Here is an 18,214-nt window from a genome sequence, read left to right as displayed (position 1 = left end):
TAGACTCTTCATCTATCACTAGAATTTCCCAGTTGGTCATGTAGCATCTGACATTCTTGAGAAGCATTACATGGAAGCATTAAATGGAAGAAATGACTCTATTTTAGTCTTATTGATTAGTGTACTTAGTACTAATTTTGGGACTGTCACAGACTCTGTGATGGAATTTGTATTTCAGTCCTTGGATTTGCCCTATGGTTCCAAAAATAATTTTTCATTCAGTAAATGCACATAATGAAATATAGTTGTATGCTCTGAATTCAGCAAATGCTTACTGTTGTTTCTATATTTTAACCTACTTTTCAAAAATTATTTGTTTGGGCTTTTTCCTTTTGATCTATACCTTGACTGTCTGGCAAACATCAAAGAAATTTTACTCTGCTTTTTCAGTTAGTGCCAGATAATTATTCATACTAAAACTGAAGATCCTAAATATATCAGAGACTGTGTAGAGATAATGATACCATTATGAGGGTGAACTAAATTGCTTTCATAACTTTTGTCTGATCTAAGGCAATTTCAATATAAATTTGCAATATTAATCTAGGATTTGGATGGAAGAAATTTACATGACCCTCTGGGGTTCAGTTACATCTTCCTATGTATCAAAATCCATTTCTGAAGGTTAATGAGTTGTCTTGTGCATACCAAACTTGAGTAATTTCCTTATATGGTTTGGAGTTTATAAATAAATACATAAATTTTATCCTCTTGGATTATTCTACTGGGAAATGGAAGTCATTGGTTTCACTTTACACTGTCCCACTGCATGTGGGATTCATGGCTGCATGTGTGATTCATGATTCCACTTAGGTATTAAGTGGAATCATGCTGCATTGGTGTTATTTTTCTTCTATCACCTTTATGTGAAAAGAGAAAGCCTTTTACTAAAAACATTAGGGAGTATTTCAAACTTCAAAGTTTTAATCAGTGCTGTTTGAAGAAATTTTTATTCACATAATCTTTCTGAAATATGTAATATGTGCAAAGTGAATTTAGTTTTGACCCAAGCACTGCAGGTGCCATAGAAATAGCACAAAAGGAAAGACGTACCCGTAAATGTCATTTCAGCTGTGTGCAGATTGGTGAGTCAGCTTGTTCAGTGCACGTTGTAGTGACTTTTCTGAATAAAAGGAAAAGTCTTGCCGATCTCAAAATCTCTTAATAAAACTACATTTCTGTGTCTAATAGGTTGAAGAGAAGTTTATGGGGGAGACAGATGGAGTATGTGTGGAAAATTAGCTGAATGGGGCACAGAGGGAGTCAGTTGTTAAAACTATCTGGTTCCTCTTAATTTTTTTGTGGGTTAAATGAGTCAAAGATACTGTTGAATTTAACCTAAGGATAATAATGTGGAAGAAGGCAATAATATCATTTATTCTCCTGAATTTCTCAGTGGTCCTGCAGTACTACTTGTCATAATATAAATGCTATTCCGAGACAAAGATTATGTTAAAATAGAGCTCTGAATTTGAATTTAGTAATTTAGGTTAAAAAAGTGCATTATAGGAATTCTCTAATTATTGTTTTGCTTAATCTTTTAAACCTAGAAGGTTTGGTGCTATGCTGAAGCATAGGAGAGAAGATGCTGAGTTATAGAAATGTGCAGTCCTTGCCTTCTTTCCCACCAGCCCCAAATTACTGTAATTGCACTTTGTGGTGATAAAATGGTTAGAGGGCAGGAGAAAAACTAATTTGATTTTAATAAAATTGGTTGAAGCTGTAACTGGAATTGTCATTTGGTGTCACAAAGATGTGAACAAAAATTTCAGTTTGGATGTAGAGACTGCAACAGTACAGACCCTTGCATGTGGATTGCCTTAGGATATGTACTTTCTTCTGCCTTGACAATTTTTTTTCTTCCTATATGAAGGAGTTGGTTAATTATTTATTAATGTTTTTTTTCTGGTCTAGAATTCTGAAGTGTCTGTTTTTGAGGTCAATATTCGCTTCATTGGCGGTCTTCTAGCAGCATACTACCTTTCGGGACAAGAGGTAAGGAGATTGGAAGGTGTCTGAAATTCAGTGTATTCTAGCAAATGTGGCAGATGGAGACTTCTGTAGAATCTTGATTTCTCAGTAGCTTGCAAACTAATTTCACAGCAGTCAGTTGTCCAAAATAACCAAATTCTTAGAGTGTGGAATCTTTAAAGTTTGTTTCTGAGTAGATCTCTTGGCATTTAGGACACTTGGTTACAATTTTGAAATGCTTCTTTTATCAAGATGTTTTCAGAAGATATCCACTCAAATAAGCATCAGCTTGAAATGTCAAGTGAAATGTCAACTTTCTCATGCCAACAATAACTTGTTTTGATATTCTGTAACTCCATGAAGGTAGAAATAATAGCTTTGCCACTTGTCCTGCAAGGCTGTAGGTTTGCTTCATCAAAGTGCTACTCGATCTTCTTACCATTTTCTTGGTGACAAACTGTGAAACAGCAAGCAAATTTTATACAGCTTCTGAAACTTCTGTTAAAAAAGATATAGAGACATACTTAGATTGACAGGATGCATGTCCCCAAAGACTTGCAACAATACCAGACATATTTCATGGCTTTCAGGTGTTCTTAGGCATCTTCTTCCTTTGTTTAGGGAAGCACCACATACGTATCAAAAAGTTCTCAGGGATTTTAAAACTGCAGCCCTAAAAGTAACCAAGAGAAAACTCATCATTTCTTATCTCTTCAAGTCTTTGGCATCATCCTGGGATCTGTGAATTTTCTCTTTTATGAGTGTCTTGTCTTAGGAAGAAGAGCTCAGTGGCAAAGCAAAAATCCTGTGTACATCTGGAAAGAAATGAGTGGTTTATTTTTCATCCAGTGCTCCCGCTTCACCTTCTTCAAAGAGGACCATGCTCCTTGGAGGTATCTACTGTGAATATGAAAAACCTCAGAGAAAAAGCAAGAATCACACATTCCCAGCTGAATTATTTGTATATATTGATACTACACTTGTGCACAAGCCCCTTAAAAAGAACTTTTTTGCCCCAGTATGCAGATGGGTGCAGCCAAGCACTGCCAAAACATATGCTTTGCCTGCATTTGTAAAGCGGAGTATTCTGTCTTAAATTTGCTTCTAACCTCCTGGTAGAGTCAGAACAAGCTCCTTTGCTTAAATAGCTTTAATTTCTTTCTTTCTTAGGAAGCATCTACCCTTTCTTTCCTAAATGTTGACTGGGCTGAGTCTTTTGTTTTTAAGATTTTTATGGCATCATTCTCTCCAACAGACTTCAAATGCTTCATGACTTGTGATACAGGATTCCCGTCAAATGTCCATATGTATCATCTTTATTTTCCTAAAGAACTGCTATAAAAATGAGCTCAGACTGCATTTCTTTCAAAATAGTGTGGCAGCTAGGATTGCTTTGCGTATCTGAGAGGCTGCTTCCTTTGCCAAGTTGGACAGGGTTTCTCTGCAATTTGTCGTTGTGGATATGACAAGCAAGGGATTTTGAAGCTCTTCAGCAATTGAGCCCAGGAGAGACACCTGCCTCTGGGAGCTCCTTGGAGTTGGAAACAGATTGCTTGAGATGTGATTTCCAATCTGATCCTCTCTCTTCCCCAAAAAGGAATATTCCTTAGCTCAGGATCGGGGTATGCTTGATTTCTTTATCCATTGCATTCAGACATGTGAGGAGCCACTTTCTAGCATTGCTAAGACAGACAGGCGTGTTCCCAGCCTTTTGGGTATTTTACCAGATCAGGTTGTGAACATGCACGTGGGCTTACACCTTTAAGGCAGTCTCTATCTCCTGGTAGGTGTCCTTTCTTTGTTCATCAAGCCATCATTTACTTGATCATATTCACTTACCACACCTTGTTGATATTCCAATCACCATGTTCCTACCTCCAAGCCTCTACTTCTGCAAGACTGTTGCTAGATTGGTTTTAGAAGGTTTTCATACTAATTTTCCATACTTTTGCATGTCTTGTTTGATGTATTTAAAGTAAGGTCCAGTACAATGGACTGCTGCTGTGAATTAGTTCTGTTTTTCTCCTTTAAATAAATACAATTTCTGCTTAGGTCTGCAACAGGAGTTACTGCTGTTTGGTGATAGTTACAAAAGCTGCTCTTACTTCATTTTGACTCCTATCACTTAGTGTTGATAAAGGCGCTGTAGGGACGACCATAAAACAGTGTTCAAGGCTCAACATCAGCTGTGGAACTTTAATAATTTGTAAATGGCCATATCTGGAGAATTTTAAAGTCCTCATGGCGTATATACAATGCTCTTTGTAGGGAGAGGGCAACTGTACTTGATAGGATTTTATCTGATTGATTCATAATGGTAGCTATAGACCATAGTTTTCAAGTACAGCAGATTATGAACTTAGATTAAATAGTCCTTTTTAATGTTTTTACTGAAAACATGTTAGATTTAAAGTTTATTTAGAATGTCTAGTGGCATGACTCTGTGGCTTCCATGCTGTATTTAAACTGTCATGCTACTGCTATTACTTAGAAGAGCATCAACTGAGATCATGGTTTTAATAATGCTGATTATAGTTAATGGAAGAATTTTAAGCCTTTGGTGAGATTGTGAGTATTGCTGTCCTTTTATCAGTATGGGTTCCCTCATCCTCACTGCAATGAATGGGTGAATAATGAAATATATCTCCCATACAGCCAAAAATAAAATTGCTGTTTTTAGCAGCTGGTAGCTTGGCTGAAAATGCTGTAGGGCTTGTTCTGTCCAGTGCTGAGTCACATGCCTTTCTTTGTGAAACATGACTTGTGTAAATTTTTTAACAGCTCAGCTCACATGTGGGAATTTCTGCTGGGCTTTCATGAGTGATGGGCATGTAAAGCTAAAGCTTAAGAAGGATACATTTTGGTGCAAATGCCACAGTTGTCTTGCTTCGCTGTACCTGTCTGCTAAAGGAGAGAGACAAAATTGTTTCCCTGTCTTAACAGGCAGTTCTCTTGATGTATGAAAGATTACCATCTTTCTCCATTTTTCCATCTCAGCGTGCCTTTTAAATGGAAGATAATCAAGATACGACTGCAAACCTTGACACAGTGGAAAGTTTGCCCATGCATTCTGTTTCAGTCTTCTGAAGTTGAAGCAACATTGATACCTCTCAGATGGCAGGAGTTGTAGGTCTGCAGTCTGGGGGGGGGGGGGGGTCTTATTTAAATCCTCTGCACAGTATGTTTTTCCTGGCTGATTGTGGACAGGCCATCTGGTGTCTGACTAGGTGTAGGTTACCAGATAAAAGAGTGTGCCTTCTTTGTCTCAGTTCCCACAGGGAAATGAGGTCTCAATCTGTCTTCAATTTGAGGCAATGACTTTTCTCCAGGGTACATTATTGAACTATATAATGACTATATGCGAAAACCATGGAATATAGAATCATAGAATTGTTTGGGTTGGAAAGGACCTTTTAAGATCATCTAGTACAACCCCCCTGCCATAGGCAGGGGCAGCTTTCAGCAGACACATTACTCAGAGCCCTCTCTGACCTGGCCTTGAACACTGCTGTGTGTTCACAGCTTCCCTGGACAGTACAATCTCGTTATCCTCATTGTAAGAAACGCCTTCCTAATAGGGCCCTAAGAGGGCTTTGAGCAGCCTGATCTGGTGGAAGGTGTCCCTTCCCATGGCAGGGTTTGGAACTAGATGATCTTTTTAAGGGTCTCTTCCAACCTAAACAGTTTTGTGATAATATCCACTCTAAAACTACCCTCTTTCAGTTTTAAAACAGTTGTCCCTTCTTCTGTCATTAGAGGCTGTAGTAAAAAGTCATCTTCATCTTTTGTGGAAGCCAGGCCCCCTTCAGATGCTGGAAGGTGCTAGAAGGTCCCTCTGGAGCCTTCTCTTCTCCAGGCTGACCAACCTCCACTCTCTTAGCCTGCCTTCAAAGCAAATGTGCTTCAGCCCTTGGATCATTTTTGTGACTGTCTTCTGAACCTGCTCCAACAGGTCCACATTCTTCTTTTATTGGGACCCCAGAGCTGCAAATGGTATTAGGGTCGTCAGTATAAGTGAGGGGTTTAGTGTATTTCTTTTGAAATTATACAAATGAAAGAAAGAGGAGGTTGGACAGGATGATCCCCTGGGGTCCTTTCCAACCTGACAGATTCTGTGCAACAGAAAGAGGCTCAATAAAAAATGAAGGAAAAAAGCATGATCTCTCCTGGGAGTGCTGTGTCTCATAAAATAATAGAATCATCTAGGTTGGAAGAGACCTTGGCAACAGAGTTCAGCCCCTCCAGGCAGACTGTCTTGTATTTTGCCGTATGCCAGAGATTTCTTCCCAGTTCCAGTAAGCAGAGTGTTCACTCATTTTTATTCTTTATTAAATTGTATGCTAATAGGTATAATCTCTAAGTACCTAAATACCTAAATAAGAAATGCAAAATTCATTGTGCCTATATTCAGTAAGGAGCCACTAATTAAATATTTTTGAGGTATAGGGTTTAAGAGAGTTGCTTAGTAGAATTGTGAGTGACTGGGAGACATACTGTGAAAACTAGGCGTGCCTATTTTCTACCCCAGGTTGTGATAGGATGGATAACATGTTTGTATTTTACATTTTGATCAAACAGGATTGTAGTTAAAGTGTATGAACTGCAAGTTTCCCACCTTCTGAATTCAGAGGCACCACTGTACTACTTCTTGTGCATCTGTCAAATAGAATTAATAGTCCAAAATAAAATATTGATGGTAAAATATATAATGACTTATTTTCTAAATTGAATCAGACTGTTTCTCAGTAATCCCTGCAACAATCCTTTAATTTCTGTAAGAACTATGTACAGTCTTCATTATGCTTGTGGGTTGGGGGTGATGGACAACACTATGATACAGCTGATAATGTAACAGAAATAAGTAGAAATTAAATGTTCCATATATGCCTAGTTTGGGGTAAACATTGAGTATGGCAGCTTAGGATGAAAACCAGTCTTACATGATTTAAAAACAAACAAACAAAAGCCATCAATAAAATCCCAAAACAAAACAACAAAAAAGCAACTTTTTTTTATGTGGCTGCATTAAGGTATTTTCTTTCTTTTGTGCATTATACCAGCACAAATATAGTTTTCGTCTTTAGTTATGAATCCATGTGTTTTTTATAGTTTTCAGTGATGCCTAGCAAGGCACTGTTTAGCATTTTCCCCAGAACAGCAGGCTTCTTTGTTTATTCCAAGTTAATTCCGTAGACTTACTGTATAAGAATGTTTTGTATTCTTTATGATTTTTTTAACTTAGTATGCAGCACTAATGAAATAAAATATCTTGATATTACTCTATTATATGTAACAGCATCAAGATAGAAATGTTTAATGAAAGAGTATCATGTATACAAGAAGATTAGAGCAAGATAAAGCTACTTGTATTTCACAAAAGGAAAAAAAAAAAGGATGCTATTACAAGTTGTAGTCTTATTAGGTTGGATCTATCTGTTCATACAGTCTTCTAAAGTCATTTTCCAGGGAGGTTATCTGGAAATGAACCCGCAGTGCATGGCTGGTTTCTGAGGATGTGCCTCTGGAACTCTTTGATCTCCTTTGGTGTCTATCTAGTTTTGCAGTTCAGGATTTTATTCAAGATCAGTCATATTTGGTGCTTGGTTTTTCTCTGAGTAACATGGGTTTTTTTCTCTTCAATATGGATGTTGGTATTGGTAAATGCTTTTTTTCAACACAAATTACCTAATTGGTCTTTATTTGATATATGATTGATTATATATTCTTCCACTTCTTTCAGTCACATCTGTGGATCTGGATCTTTCTGGGCATCAGGGTAGCTAATACTTATTTCTGAGGGAGGATAAGAGCACTGTTTTGTAAAATCAATGCTGTCCACAATGCTTTCAACTTTTGGTGCAAAAGAGCATCAAGCAGGCAAACAGTAAGAATGAATAGCACAAAGCAGAAATGAGTTGGCTGATCTCTCTGTGTTAACGCTGAAAGAATGAAACTTGCCAACACACCACAGCGATGAGGTGCGGGAGAATTTACAAAATAGATCCATGATGATTGTGTCTGAATGTAGAATTTGTGAGAGTAGGCTACCAGGAGACCAGGAGTTACAGTGTCCTCAAGGACTAAAACAGTAAAAGGTCTGTTGCAACCTGATGTAGGATATCACACTGGAATTTTCAACAGAAGTTGGATTTTCTTGTGATGTGCTACATCAAGCGGTCCAAGACTTGTAATTTCTGCTATGCTGTCTGCAGACCTGGCTATTAAAGGAGCAGTCAGTATGAGGAAGACTTCACAGATGCCAATGCCAGAAGAAACCAGCTTCAAGCCTTCCTATTGGGTGTGTGAACTTCTTTGAGCTCATAAAGGCAGATGGAGATTCCTAGAGCATCTTGCAGGATCCATTGTTCCTCATTTCTGAAACCCATCCAAAAGACAGCAGTGAAGATACTGAACCCTGCTATGAGCAGTATTTTCACTTCCAAGTCTTTGTGAACACACTGTAAATGAACTTTCTGCTCTCCAAATGGGAATTTGTTCAAGGAGGGAGGGACAGACATCTGCAGAGCCCAAGTGTTGCGTACATGCAGAATCATCCTGTAATTAAACACAGGGAATGATCATTGGAGCAATAAAGCCTAAATAAGACAAAGAACAATCTTGTACCAGAGGTTATTGCTCTATGTTCAAAATCCAATTTTTTTACAGTTGTATTTGATGAATTGCTGTCACTGCTCCTCTATGGCTCCTGCCCAATAGCCTCCAGCACTGATGATACCCACTGCTAGAATGAACGTGATTGCCTGCCAAATGTCTGTCCAGCTTCTTGAAAAATAGATAGATAAAGTCCAATTTTTTGAGCAAATCTACAAGAATAGTAATCTCTTCACAGTGATCCCAGTCACAGGCGTATCTGCTGTCTCTGGATACTGTGACATCTTCCCCAAAGGTTAAAAACCCTTGACTATTATTTCTTTTCCGTGCTGTGGGACCACTTCATGCTTTTAAAAAGTTTGCATTTCCAGAGTGGCTTGGCATACTTCTTACACAGCAAGCCCTAGCCAAAAAGAAAAGGGCCCCATCCACTGATAATTACGGAGTTATCAGCATCTCCCCAGGAGAGGAGGGAGTCTTCTACCTTCTGTAGATCAAATCTTCCCCTTCCCCATGGCTACAGCCCAGGCTGTGACACTGAATAGCTATCTGGTGGCTCACTGTGGTGGTGAGCCCTCATGACCATGGACCCCTTCTGGGGCTTGGAATCACCTGTGGGAGTTGGTGAACTCCCTCAAGTAGAAGTTTCAGCCTGGGTTAGGGGTTTTGGTCTCTCCCCTGTGTGTTTCCAGCATGCATTATTTTCTGTTTTCTCATAATATGTATTAGGATATGTGTTAAGTGAGATACTGTTTATATGGAGAGCAGGAAATAAAATCCTCAAACACTGAAAGAGAGTACCTGGAGCAAACATATGCAGGCACTTGCTGGAGCTATGTCTCCAAGTAGGAGAAAGCAGAATGCAAAATGCATGTCATCGTCAGTAGGCTGAGGAGGTGTAGTTAACTGAGACTAAGAGAGTCAGAGGAACATGATGTTACGTGATCTATTTTGTTTCACTGCAGACTTTCTTTCAGGTACCTAGATTTTATCCAAATTAAGATGGATCCTTTAAATATGTGGATTTCCCCTGTCTTTCTGAACATTAAAGATGAAATAGTACAAAAACATGTAAATAGAGCCCACATCTATACAAACAAAATTCTTTAATGGTCGTTTCAGTGAGTAAGCCTGTTTTCTGATCCTTAAGAGATCATTGCTTGTTTTGATGTGCTTACTCTGAGATTTAAAAAAAAAATAATTATATCACAGGCTCTAGAATGCATCTGCCAATTTGGTTGTTTTGAGCTAGGATTTCCCCCAAAGCAGTGTGTGTGCTGACTGTAGTATCATGCTACCAGCACTCCTCTATTCCATGTCTGAGATGGTCAAAATATTCCAGGGTGCTTGGGAAGCAGTGCTCTGTTCTGCAAATGCATGAAATGGCAGGTGTGTGTGTTTGTAACATCTGTCTTTATTGAAATGAACAGGGCTAATGCCTTTATTAATGTTCAGCTCTTTATTAAAAAGATCAGCTGGGCAGGGGGCTCGACGCAGAGCTCGCCCCCGCAGTCGTAGCTTTCCCAGGCAGCCAGAAGGAAGGCGGCGTGCAGAGTCGGTCACTGGAATCCCGAGCAGCAGCTGTCCTTTCTCCTTTCCTTGTGGCACACCGGTGGCCCGAGGATGAGGAGGCGTGGTGTGCAGAGTCTGTTGCTGAAGTCCAGAACAACAGCTGTCCCCGCCCCTTCCTTGGTGGCAGCACCAGGGCTCTCTGTCTCTCTATCACCCTACTTCTCAGAGCCTAATCTAGTCTGTTCCTTCTTAGGTGATGGCGACAGTTAAAAGTCAATCAGGGGATGTGTTTCCCTCTTCCTCAGCTAGGGCATTTGCCTGGATTTCTCTACTGTGTTCAGTTTCTGATTTATATTCTTTTTTCCCTCCTAAAAATACTCCCATGATCCTAAGGGGTTTCTATTTGCATGTTAGTCTCAGAGTGGCAGCGTGGAGGGGTGGGGGGCCGGTTGTTCCCAGGTAGTTTAAAGAAAACAAACAGAGCAATTAGCTAATTAGCATTTCAATATCGGTCTTTTAGTGTTGCCATGGGAACTAGGAAAGCCCTGACCACGTTTCTGGGGAATACCTGGAAACTGTTCATAACAAATCCCTCCTCTATTTCTTTGATCGGGCTTAAGCCCGCATCAACTTACAGTCTTTGGCTTTTGAGGGCTAACTTCTTTTGACATTTGTATGCTTTCACTCAGGCCTGAGGGTAATTCTATTGTTCTTTAGGAACCAAGTTGTAACTCCTTTTGCTAAAGGACACTTAGTCTTATTAAACAATTACCAAGTACTTAAACCTTTTCTATGGTACTTTAACTCAGAAACAGTTCTTAACACCTTACTGTATATCAGTCTCTAGCAAGTCTTCCTTAAAGTTAATTTTAGGTCCTCTGGTTTCTTAATTACTGTCCATGCACAAGAGGAGGCAGGTGGCACTGTTGGGTCTGGTCCGGCGTCCGGGGGTGGCACTGGTCCTTTGACTCTGGTGACGTGGGTCCAGCCTTTTTCTTGGGTCCGCACTGCAGTGTGTGTGGTGAGTAGTACCTGGAAAGGTCCCTCGAATTTGGGGGTTAATGGAGTAGTAGTGTTCCAGGACTTTATCAACACCCAATCCCCAGGACTGATGTTGTGCGCATTGGTGTCTAGAGGGGAAGTTTGGGGAAGATACCCCTTCTTTCGGAGGCCTTCTAGGGATTTTCCTATGACCTCTAAATATTTCTGGGTTGCTGCCTCCCCTTCCAGATAATCTGCTGTACTGAAAGGGGTGATTAAAAAAGGGAGTCCAAACATCATTTCATATGGAGAGACCCCCATGTCGGACCGAGGTCTGGTTCTGATGCGCAAGAGAGCGAGAGGTAAACACCTGAGCCAATTCATTTTTGTTTCTTCAATTAATTTAGTTAACACATTTTTAAGGGTTCTATTCATCCTTTCTACTCTTCCAGAGCTCTGAGGATGCCATGGGGTGTGTAATCTCCACCTTATCCCCAGGGCTTTTGTTACTTGATGCAAAGTTTGAGCAACAAAATGTGGGCCTCGGTCCGAGTCAATGTTATTGACCAGGCCGTATCGTGGTATGATGTTTTCTAGGATTATTCTTGCCACTTCCTGTGCAGTTTCTTTTCTGGTTGGGAAGGCCTCCACCCAGTGAGTGAGATGATCTACGATCACTAGTAAATGTTTGTACCCCTGCACAGAGGGCATTTCAGTGAAATCTACTTGTATGTTTTGAAAAGGTCTCAAAGCAATTTTTCCTCCCCCATACGCAATTTTTCTCATTACCTTTTGGTCAGTTTTCAGGCAAATCGCACACCCTCTTGTGACTGCTTTCGCCAGATCATAAACTCCAAGGCATAAATTTTCCCGTAAGAAGTGGTCGCACAAACCTTGGATTCCCCAGTGGGTCAATTCGTGTAACTCTACTAGCATTCTTTGAGCTAGGGCTTTATTTAGGAACCTACGCCCATCAGGAGTTAACCATTCTCCTTGTTTCCCTTGATGTAATTCTAGTTCTTTTATTGTTTTTAATTCTTTTTCACTGAACCTCGGCTCTTCCTTTTTTCTTTCTCTACTTGGTCCTACTTCTATTTTAAAAGCTTTTACTGGGTTTCTTGGGTCTAAGGCTGCTTCTTTAGCTATCTGATCTGCTAATCGGTTTCCCTTTTCTTCACGTGTGTGTCCTTTCTGATGTCCCTTTATATGCACCACAGCTATCTCTGCGGGCTTTTGTAAGGATTCTAATACTAGTTTTATCAGTTTCTCATGTACTAGGTTCTTCCCTTTGGAGTTTAAGTAGCCACGTTCCTCCCAAATTTTTCCAAAGGTATGGATGATCCCAAACGCATATTGCGAGTCTGTGTAAATAGTTCCTTGATCTCCCTTTAACAGATCTAATCCTCTTTTCAAAGCATAGATTTCACAACACTGGGCTGACCAGTTCGAGGGCAGTTTCCCTTTTTCCATGACTTTCATGTCTTCCCCATCTATGACAGCATATCCTGAGGCTCTTTTCCCTTCTACTACTCTTGAGGACCCATCTATAAAAAGGGATTTCCCGTATGGCAAGGGTACATCTTCTAAATCCTCTCTCACTTTGGTCTGTAGATTTATGAGTTCAACACAATCATGTTCTAGATCTGCTAGGGGTTCTCCGGTAAGAAATTGTGCAGGGTTTAGACATTTGGAGGTGACTAACTCTAAGTCCCCTGTGTTCATTAAGATGATCTCATACCTCAATATTCTGGAGTCAGTCAACCACTGCTGAGCTTTTTGGCTTAGCACTGTTTTGAGATCGTGGGGGGTGTGGACTTTAATTTTCCCTTGCAGAGTCAATTTTTGGGCTTCTTCTATCAGGATAGCTGCAGCTGCAATTACTTGTAGGCAAGTTGGCCATCCTCTGGCTACTGGGTCTAATAGTTTTGAGAGGTAGGCAATTGGTTTTTTTTGTCTTCCCCATTCCTGGGTTAATACCCCATATGCAATTCCCCCTTCTGTACTCACAAACAGATTAAACTCTTTCTTAAGGTCAGGTAGGCTTAGAACGGGTGCTGAGGATAGTTTATCTTTCAAGCCTCGTAGCTGTTCCTCATCCTCTTCTGTCCACTTTACAGGCTCAGAGTCTACTAATTTATCATAAAGGAACTTCACGCTTTTGGTGTATTGATCTAACCACAGTTTACAATAACCAACCAGGCCTAGTAGCTTCCTTACATCTCTCTTAGTTTTGGGAGCTGGGATAGATAGGATACCTGAGATTCTCTCGGGACTTAGTTTCTTATACCCTCCTCCAATTATGTGACCTAGGTAAGTCACTTCAGATTCTACAAATTGTAGTTTTTCTTGGGATACTTTTAGACCGTTTTCTCCCAGGAAATTTAGGAGTCGAACACTAGTGGTTTTTACCCGGTCTCGCTCATTTCCAGATACTAATAAGTCATCTACATACTGTAAGATCTGAGTGTTTTCTTCAGGGGTGAACTGCCCTAGTAGTTCCTCTAGTGCTTGCCCAAAGAGGTTTGGGGATTCTGTAAACCCCTGTGGGAGGCGTGTCCATCTTAGCTGTTGCTTTCTCCTTCTGTCAGGATCTTCCCACTCAAATGCAAACCAGTCACGACATTCCTCTGCCAGCGGGCATGCCCAGAAGGCATCTTTCAAATCTATAACTGTGAACCAGGCATGTTCCCTTGGAATTTGGCTTAAAAGGGTGTAGGGGTTGGATACTACAGGGTGTCTGGTAATAGTCTTCTTGTTTACTTCCCTTAAGTCTTGAACTAGCCTGTATTTCCCTTCTGCTTTTCTTACGGCTAGTATAGGGGTGTTATGGGGGGACATGCAGGATTCTAGAATACCTTGCTCTAATAGTCGTTCGATCACTGGGGCTAATCCTCTCCTGCCCTCGGGGGATATTGGGTATTGCTTGACTCGGATAGGGGGTGTATCTTTTTGCATTTCTATTTTTATTGGCGTGATGTTCAAGTATCCACACTTACTCTCTTCTGCCCATACTCTGGGGTCTATTTCCTCTATGTCTCTCTGGGTCAGCCTCATGACCTGGACTACCATCCTCCCATCCCTCGGGATGATCCCTACCCCCAGTTGAACTTGCAAGTCTCTTCCCAAGAGGTTACTCCCTAAATTGGGCAGATAGATAAAGTCTGCCAAGCATTGTCTTGAATTCCCCTTGATTTCTATATTCTCAACTATAGATGCTTTAAATGGTCTTCCCTCTGCCCCTAAAACCTCACAGACCTTCTTCCCAATGGTGATTCCTACTGGTAACTTGTTTATACTGGACTTATCTGCCCCTGTGTCAACTAAGAACTCAAATTCTTCATAGTGGGGACCCACCTCAAAGTTTACCAAGGGCTCTTCTTGATGGTTCATTGGGTCCCTTAACTTATAGAGCCCCTGACACCCCTAGTCATCTCCCCTTGAAATCTCTTCTAAGACTTCTTGTTCTCTATGCATTACCTCATCAAACTGAAACTTCTTACAATTCCTTTTAAGGTGTCCTATCTCACCACAGTAATAGCTCCTCCTATTGCTTTGTGAGGCCTCAGGTTTCCTGAACTCATTAAAGTTCTTATTTGTTCCATATGATGGTGTTGGTTGGTCTCTAATTTTTGGTAATGGCCCTGGTCTATTCTCACTTGACTTAGACGGCAGTGCTGGTGATCTGTCTGCTCTTATACTTTCTCGAGCAACTGCAACCATAATTCTAGCCTTAGTTTTGGCCTTCTCCTCTTCCCTCCTTAGATAAACTCTCAGGGCTTCTTTGAGCAGCTCATTCATATTCTTTTCTTGCCAGTCCTCCATCTTTTCTAGCTTCCGTCTAATATCGGGCCAGGATTTGGTGACAAACTGGACCTTCAAGAGGACTTGACCCTCTGGGCTATCTGGGTCTATATTTGAATATAACTGGAAATTTCGTTTTAGTCGGTTAAGCCACATTGCTGGCGTCTCATCCTTCTCCTGCGTACTATCAAAGGCCAATTTCGTGTTGCTTCCCCTAGGGATGGACTCTTTGATCCCTCTTATCATGAGTGACTTATAGTCTCTCATGTTTTGCCTTCCTTCTTCCTGGTTGGGATTCCAGTTGGGGTCTACTAAGGGTATCTTTTGGTCCCCTGGGGGCCCCAATCTATTTTCTCTTTCCCATATCTTCACCCCTGCCGTTCGGATTATCCGGACCTCTTCTGGAGAGAACAGAATGCTTAGAATAGAGTTAAGCTCTCCCCAGGTATAAATATTTGGCCCTAGAAATTGGTCTAACTGGTTAGATATTCCAACGGGGTCTTCTACTAAATTTCCTAGCTCTTTCTTAAATCCCCGGACTTCGGAAGCTGTCAGAGGTGCATCTACAAATCCAACTCCTCCAGCTACTCCACCCATGGGGACTTCCCTAAGGGGAAAGAGCCTTTTTACCTGTGGTGCTTTGGATCGGGTGTTACAATATGGCCCTTCTTCTAAGGCCCCATGTAGGGAGGTAGTAGTTGAGGCAGGCGCACTAGGCAAGGGCGCTCCCGTTGGAGAAGGGGAGGAGGGAACTGGGGAGGTGGTTGGAATAGAGGGGGGAAACCCGGGGAAAGGAATAATAGGAGGGGCCAAAGGATTAACTGGGGAAACTGTTGGGGAGGTAACAGGAGCAGAAGGGGGTAGGTAATCAAGGGGGTCCCATCTTTTTCTTTTTCTAGTCTCTTCTTCTCCATTCTCTTTGTCTTCTTCTCTATTTCTTTGTAACTTGCATATTCTCACAGTCTCATTATTTATAGAATTCTCCAGCCAGCAAGCTGCATAAGATAGTTGTTCTATATCAAGGTCCTCTCGGGTTTTTAGGTGTTGGTTTAGCTGATTACACATCCACTGATCTTGGGTTCCATACCATGGCCATTCTCCCTGTAATTCTAACTTCGGCCATACTTCTATACTGTAATGTATCATCTTACTCTTGTTTAGACCCTTCGTGGCTTCCAGAGAATCCCATTGGTCTAACAATTGCCCTAAGGGGCTGTTAGGGGGAATCCTCTTGGCTTTTTCTTTGGAAGGATCTGCTCCTTTACTATAACCTCTTCCCATTTTCAGGCCTCAGAAAGAAAGGGAAAGAAAATACTTTAAATGGTGTATCTATGTAAAATGGAATATACTAACAGGCAATTACAGCTCCATTCCCACAACTTAGCATTTTGAATCCCTTGCCTGAATTTTAGTCTCTTAACTAAACCACGACTACCTTCTGGACACTTTACATTGTTTCTTGGTTAGGAAAATCATAGTCACATTCACATCTATTGTCCTCTGTTCTCTTGCTCTTCAGCCTAAGTTTTGGACTTCTTGTTGGACTTTCTAGGCTTGTACCCCTGCTAAGCCTCGCCCCCAACTCCTACTTGGTCCGTTGCCTAACATTCTTACTAGTCTTAGGAAGCTTGGTCTCCCTGCCGAGGTAAGGTCGAACGTCCTGCCGAGCCTTACACTCGAACTCCGGCCAAGCCCCCTTGCCTGACTCTCCTACTAGGCTTGGGAAGCTTGGTCTCCCTGCCGAGGTAAGGTCGAACGTCCTGCCGAGCCTTACACTCGAACTCCGGCCAAGCCCCCTTGCCTGACTCTCCTACTAGGCTTGGGAAGCTTGGTCTCCCTGCCGAGGTAAGGTCGAACGTCCTGCCGAGCCTTACACTCGAACTCCGGCCAAGCCCCCTTGCTTGACTCTCCTACTAGGCTTGGGAAGCTTGGTCTCCCTGCCGAGGTAAGGTCGAACGTCCTGCCGAGCCTTACACTCGAACTCCGGCCAAGCTCCCTTGCCTGACTCTCCTACTAGGCTTGGGAAGCTTGGTCTCCCTGCCGAGGTAAGGTCGAACGTCCTGCCGAGCCTTACACTCGAACTCCGGCCAAGCCCCCTTGCCTGACTCTCCTACTAGGCTTGGGAAGCTTGGTCTCCCTGCCGAGGTAAGGTCGAACGTCCTGCCGAGCCTTACACTCGAACTCCGGCCAAGCCCCCTTGCCTGACTCTCCTACTAGGCTTGGGAAGCTTGGTCTCCCTGCCGAGGTAAGGTCGAACGTCCTGCCGAGCCTTACACTCGAACTCCGGCCAAGCCCCCTTGCCTGATTCTCCTACTAGGCTTGGGAAGCTTGGTCTCCCTGCCGAGGTAAGGTCGAACGTCCTGCCGAGCCTTACACTCGAACTCCGGCCAAGCCCCCTTGCCTGACTCTCCTACTAGGCTTGGGAAGCTTGGTCTCCCTGCCGAGGTAAGGTCGAACGTCCTGCCGAGCCTTACACTCGAACTCCGGCCAAGCCCCCTTGCCTGACTCTCCTACTAGGCTTGGGAAGCTTGGTCTCCCTGCCGAGGTAAGGTCGAACGTCCTGCCGAGCCTTACACTCGAACTCCGGCCAAGCCCCCTTGCCTGACTCTCCTACTAGGCTTGGGAAGCTTGGTCTCCCTGCCGAGGTAAGGTCGAACGTCCTGCCGAGCCTTACACTCGAACTCCGGCCAAGCCCCCTTGCCTGATTCTCCTACTAGGCTTGGGAAGCTTGGTCTCCCTGCCGAGGTAAGGTCGAACATCCTGCCGAGCCTTACACTCGAACTCCGGCCAAGCCCCCTTGCCTGACTCTCCTACTAGGCTTAGGAAGCTTGGTCTCCCTGCCAAGGTAAGGTCGAACGTCCTGCCGAGCCTTACACTCGAACTCCGGCCAAGCCCCCTTGCCTGACTCTCCTACTAGGCTTGGGAAGCTTGGTCTCCCTGCCGAGGTAAGGTCGAACGTCCTGCCGAGCCTTACACTCGAACTCCGGCCAAGCCCCCTTGCCTGACTCTCCTACTAGGCTTGGGAAGCTTGGTCTCCCTGCCGAGGTAAGGTCGAACGTCCTGCCGAGCCTTACACTCGAACTCCGGCCAAGCCCCCTTGCCTGACCCTACTAGGCTTGGGAAGTTTGGTCTCCCTGCCGAGGTAAGGTCGAACGTCCTGCCGAGCCTTACACTCGAACTCCGGCCAAGCCCCCTTGCCTGACTCTCCTACTAGGCTTGGGAAGCTTGGTCTTCCTGCCGAGGTAAGGTCGAACGTCCTGCCGAGCCTTACACTCGAACTCCGGCCAAGCCCCCTTGCCTGACCTTACTAGGTTTAGCTTGCTTGCCTTCCTGCCTT

The 18,214-nt window shown here is 42.7% G+C and overlaps 1 protein-coding gene across 5 annotated transcripts in view; it reads left to right on the top strand.

The window, feature by feature from the left end:
* Positions 1-18,214, top strand: part of MAN1A2 (mannosidase alpha class 1A member 2) — a 143,991-nt gene that overhangs the window by 60,844 nt on the left and 64,933 nt on the right. For all 5 annotated transcript variants that reach the window (XR_008436046.1, XM_053972127.1, XM_053972128.1 and 2 more), the window contains exon 5: positions 1,915-1,995. Coding sequence is in view for 4 of the 5 variants with exons in the window: in XM_053972127.1 (XP_053828102.1) it covers positions 1,915-1,995 (81 nt within the window). In the remaining variant the exon portion in view is untranslated. The remainder of the gene's footprint in view (positions 1-1,914; positions 1,996-18,214) is intronic.

This window comes from Vidua macroura, chromosome 2 (genome assembly GCF_024509145.1).
Source record: "Vidua macroura isolate BioBank_ID:100142 chromosome 2, ASM2450914v1, whole genome shotgun sequence".
Taxonomy (NCBI): domain Eukaryota; kingdom Metazoa; phylum Chordata; class Aves; order Passeriformes; family Viduidae; genus Vidua; species Vidua macroura.
Note: the sequence above shows the minus strand (reverse complement) of the source record. Positions and strands in the feature narration are given on the sequence as shown.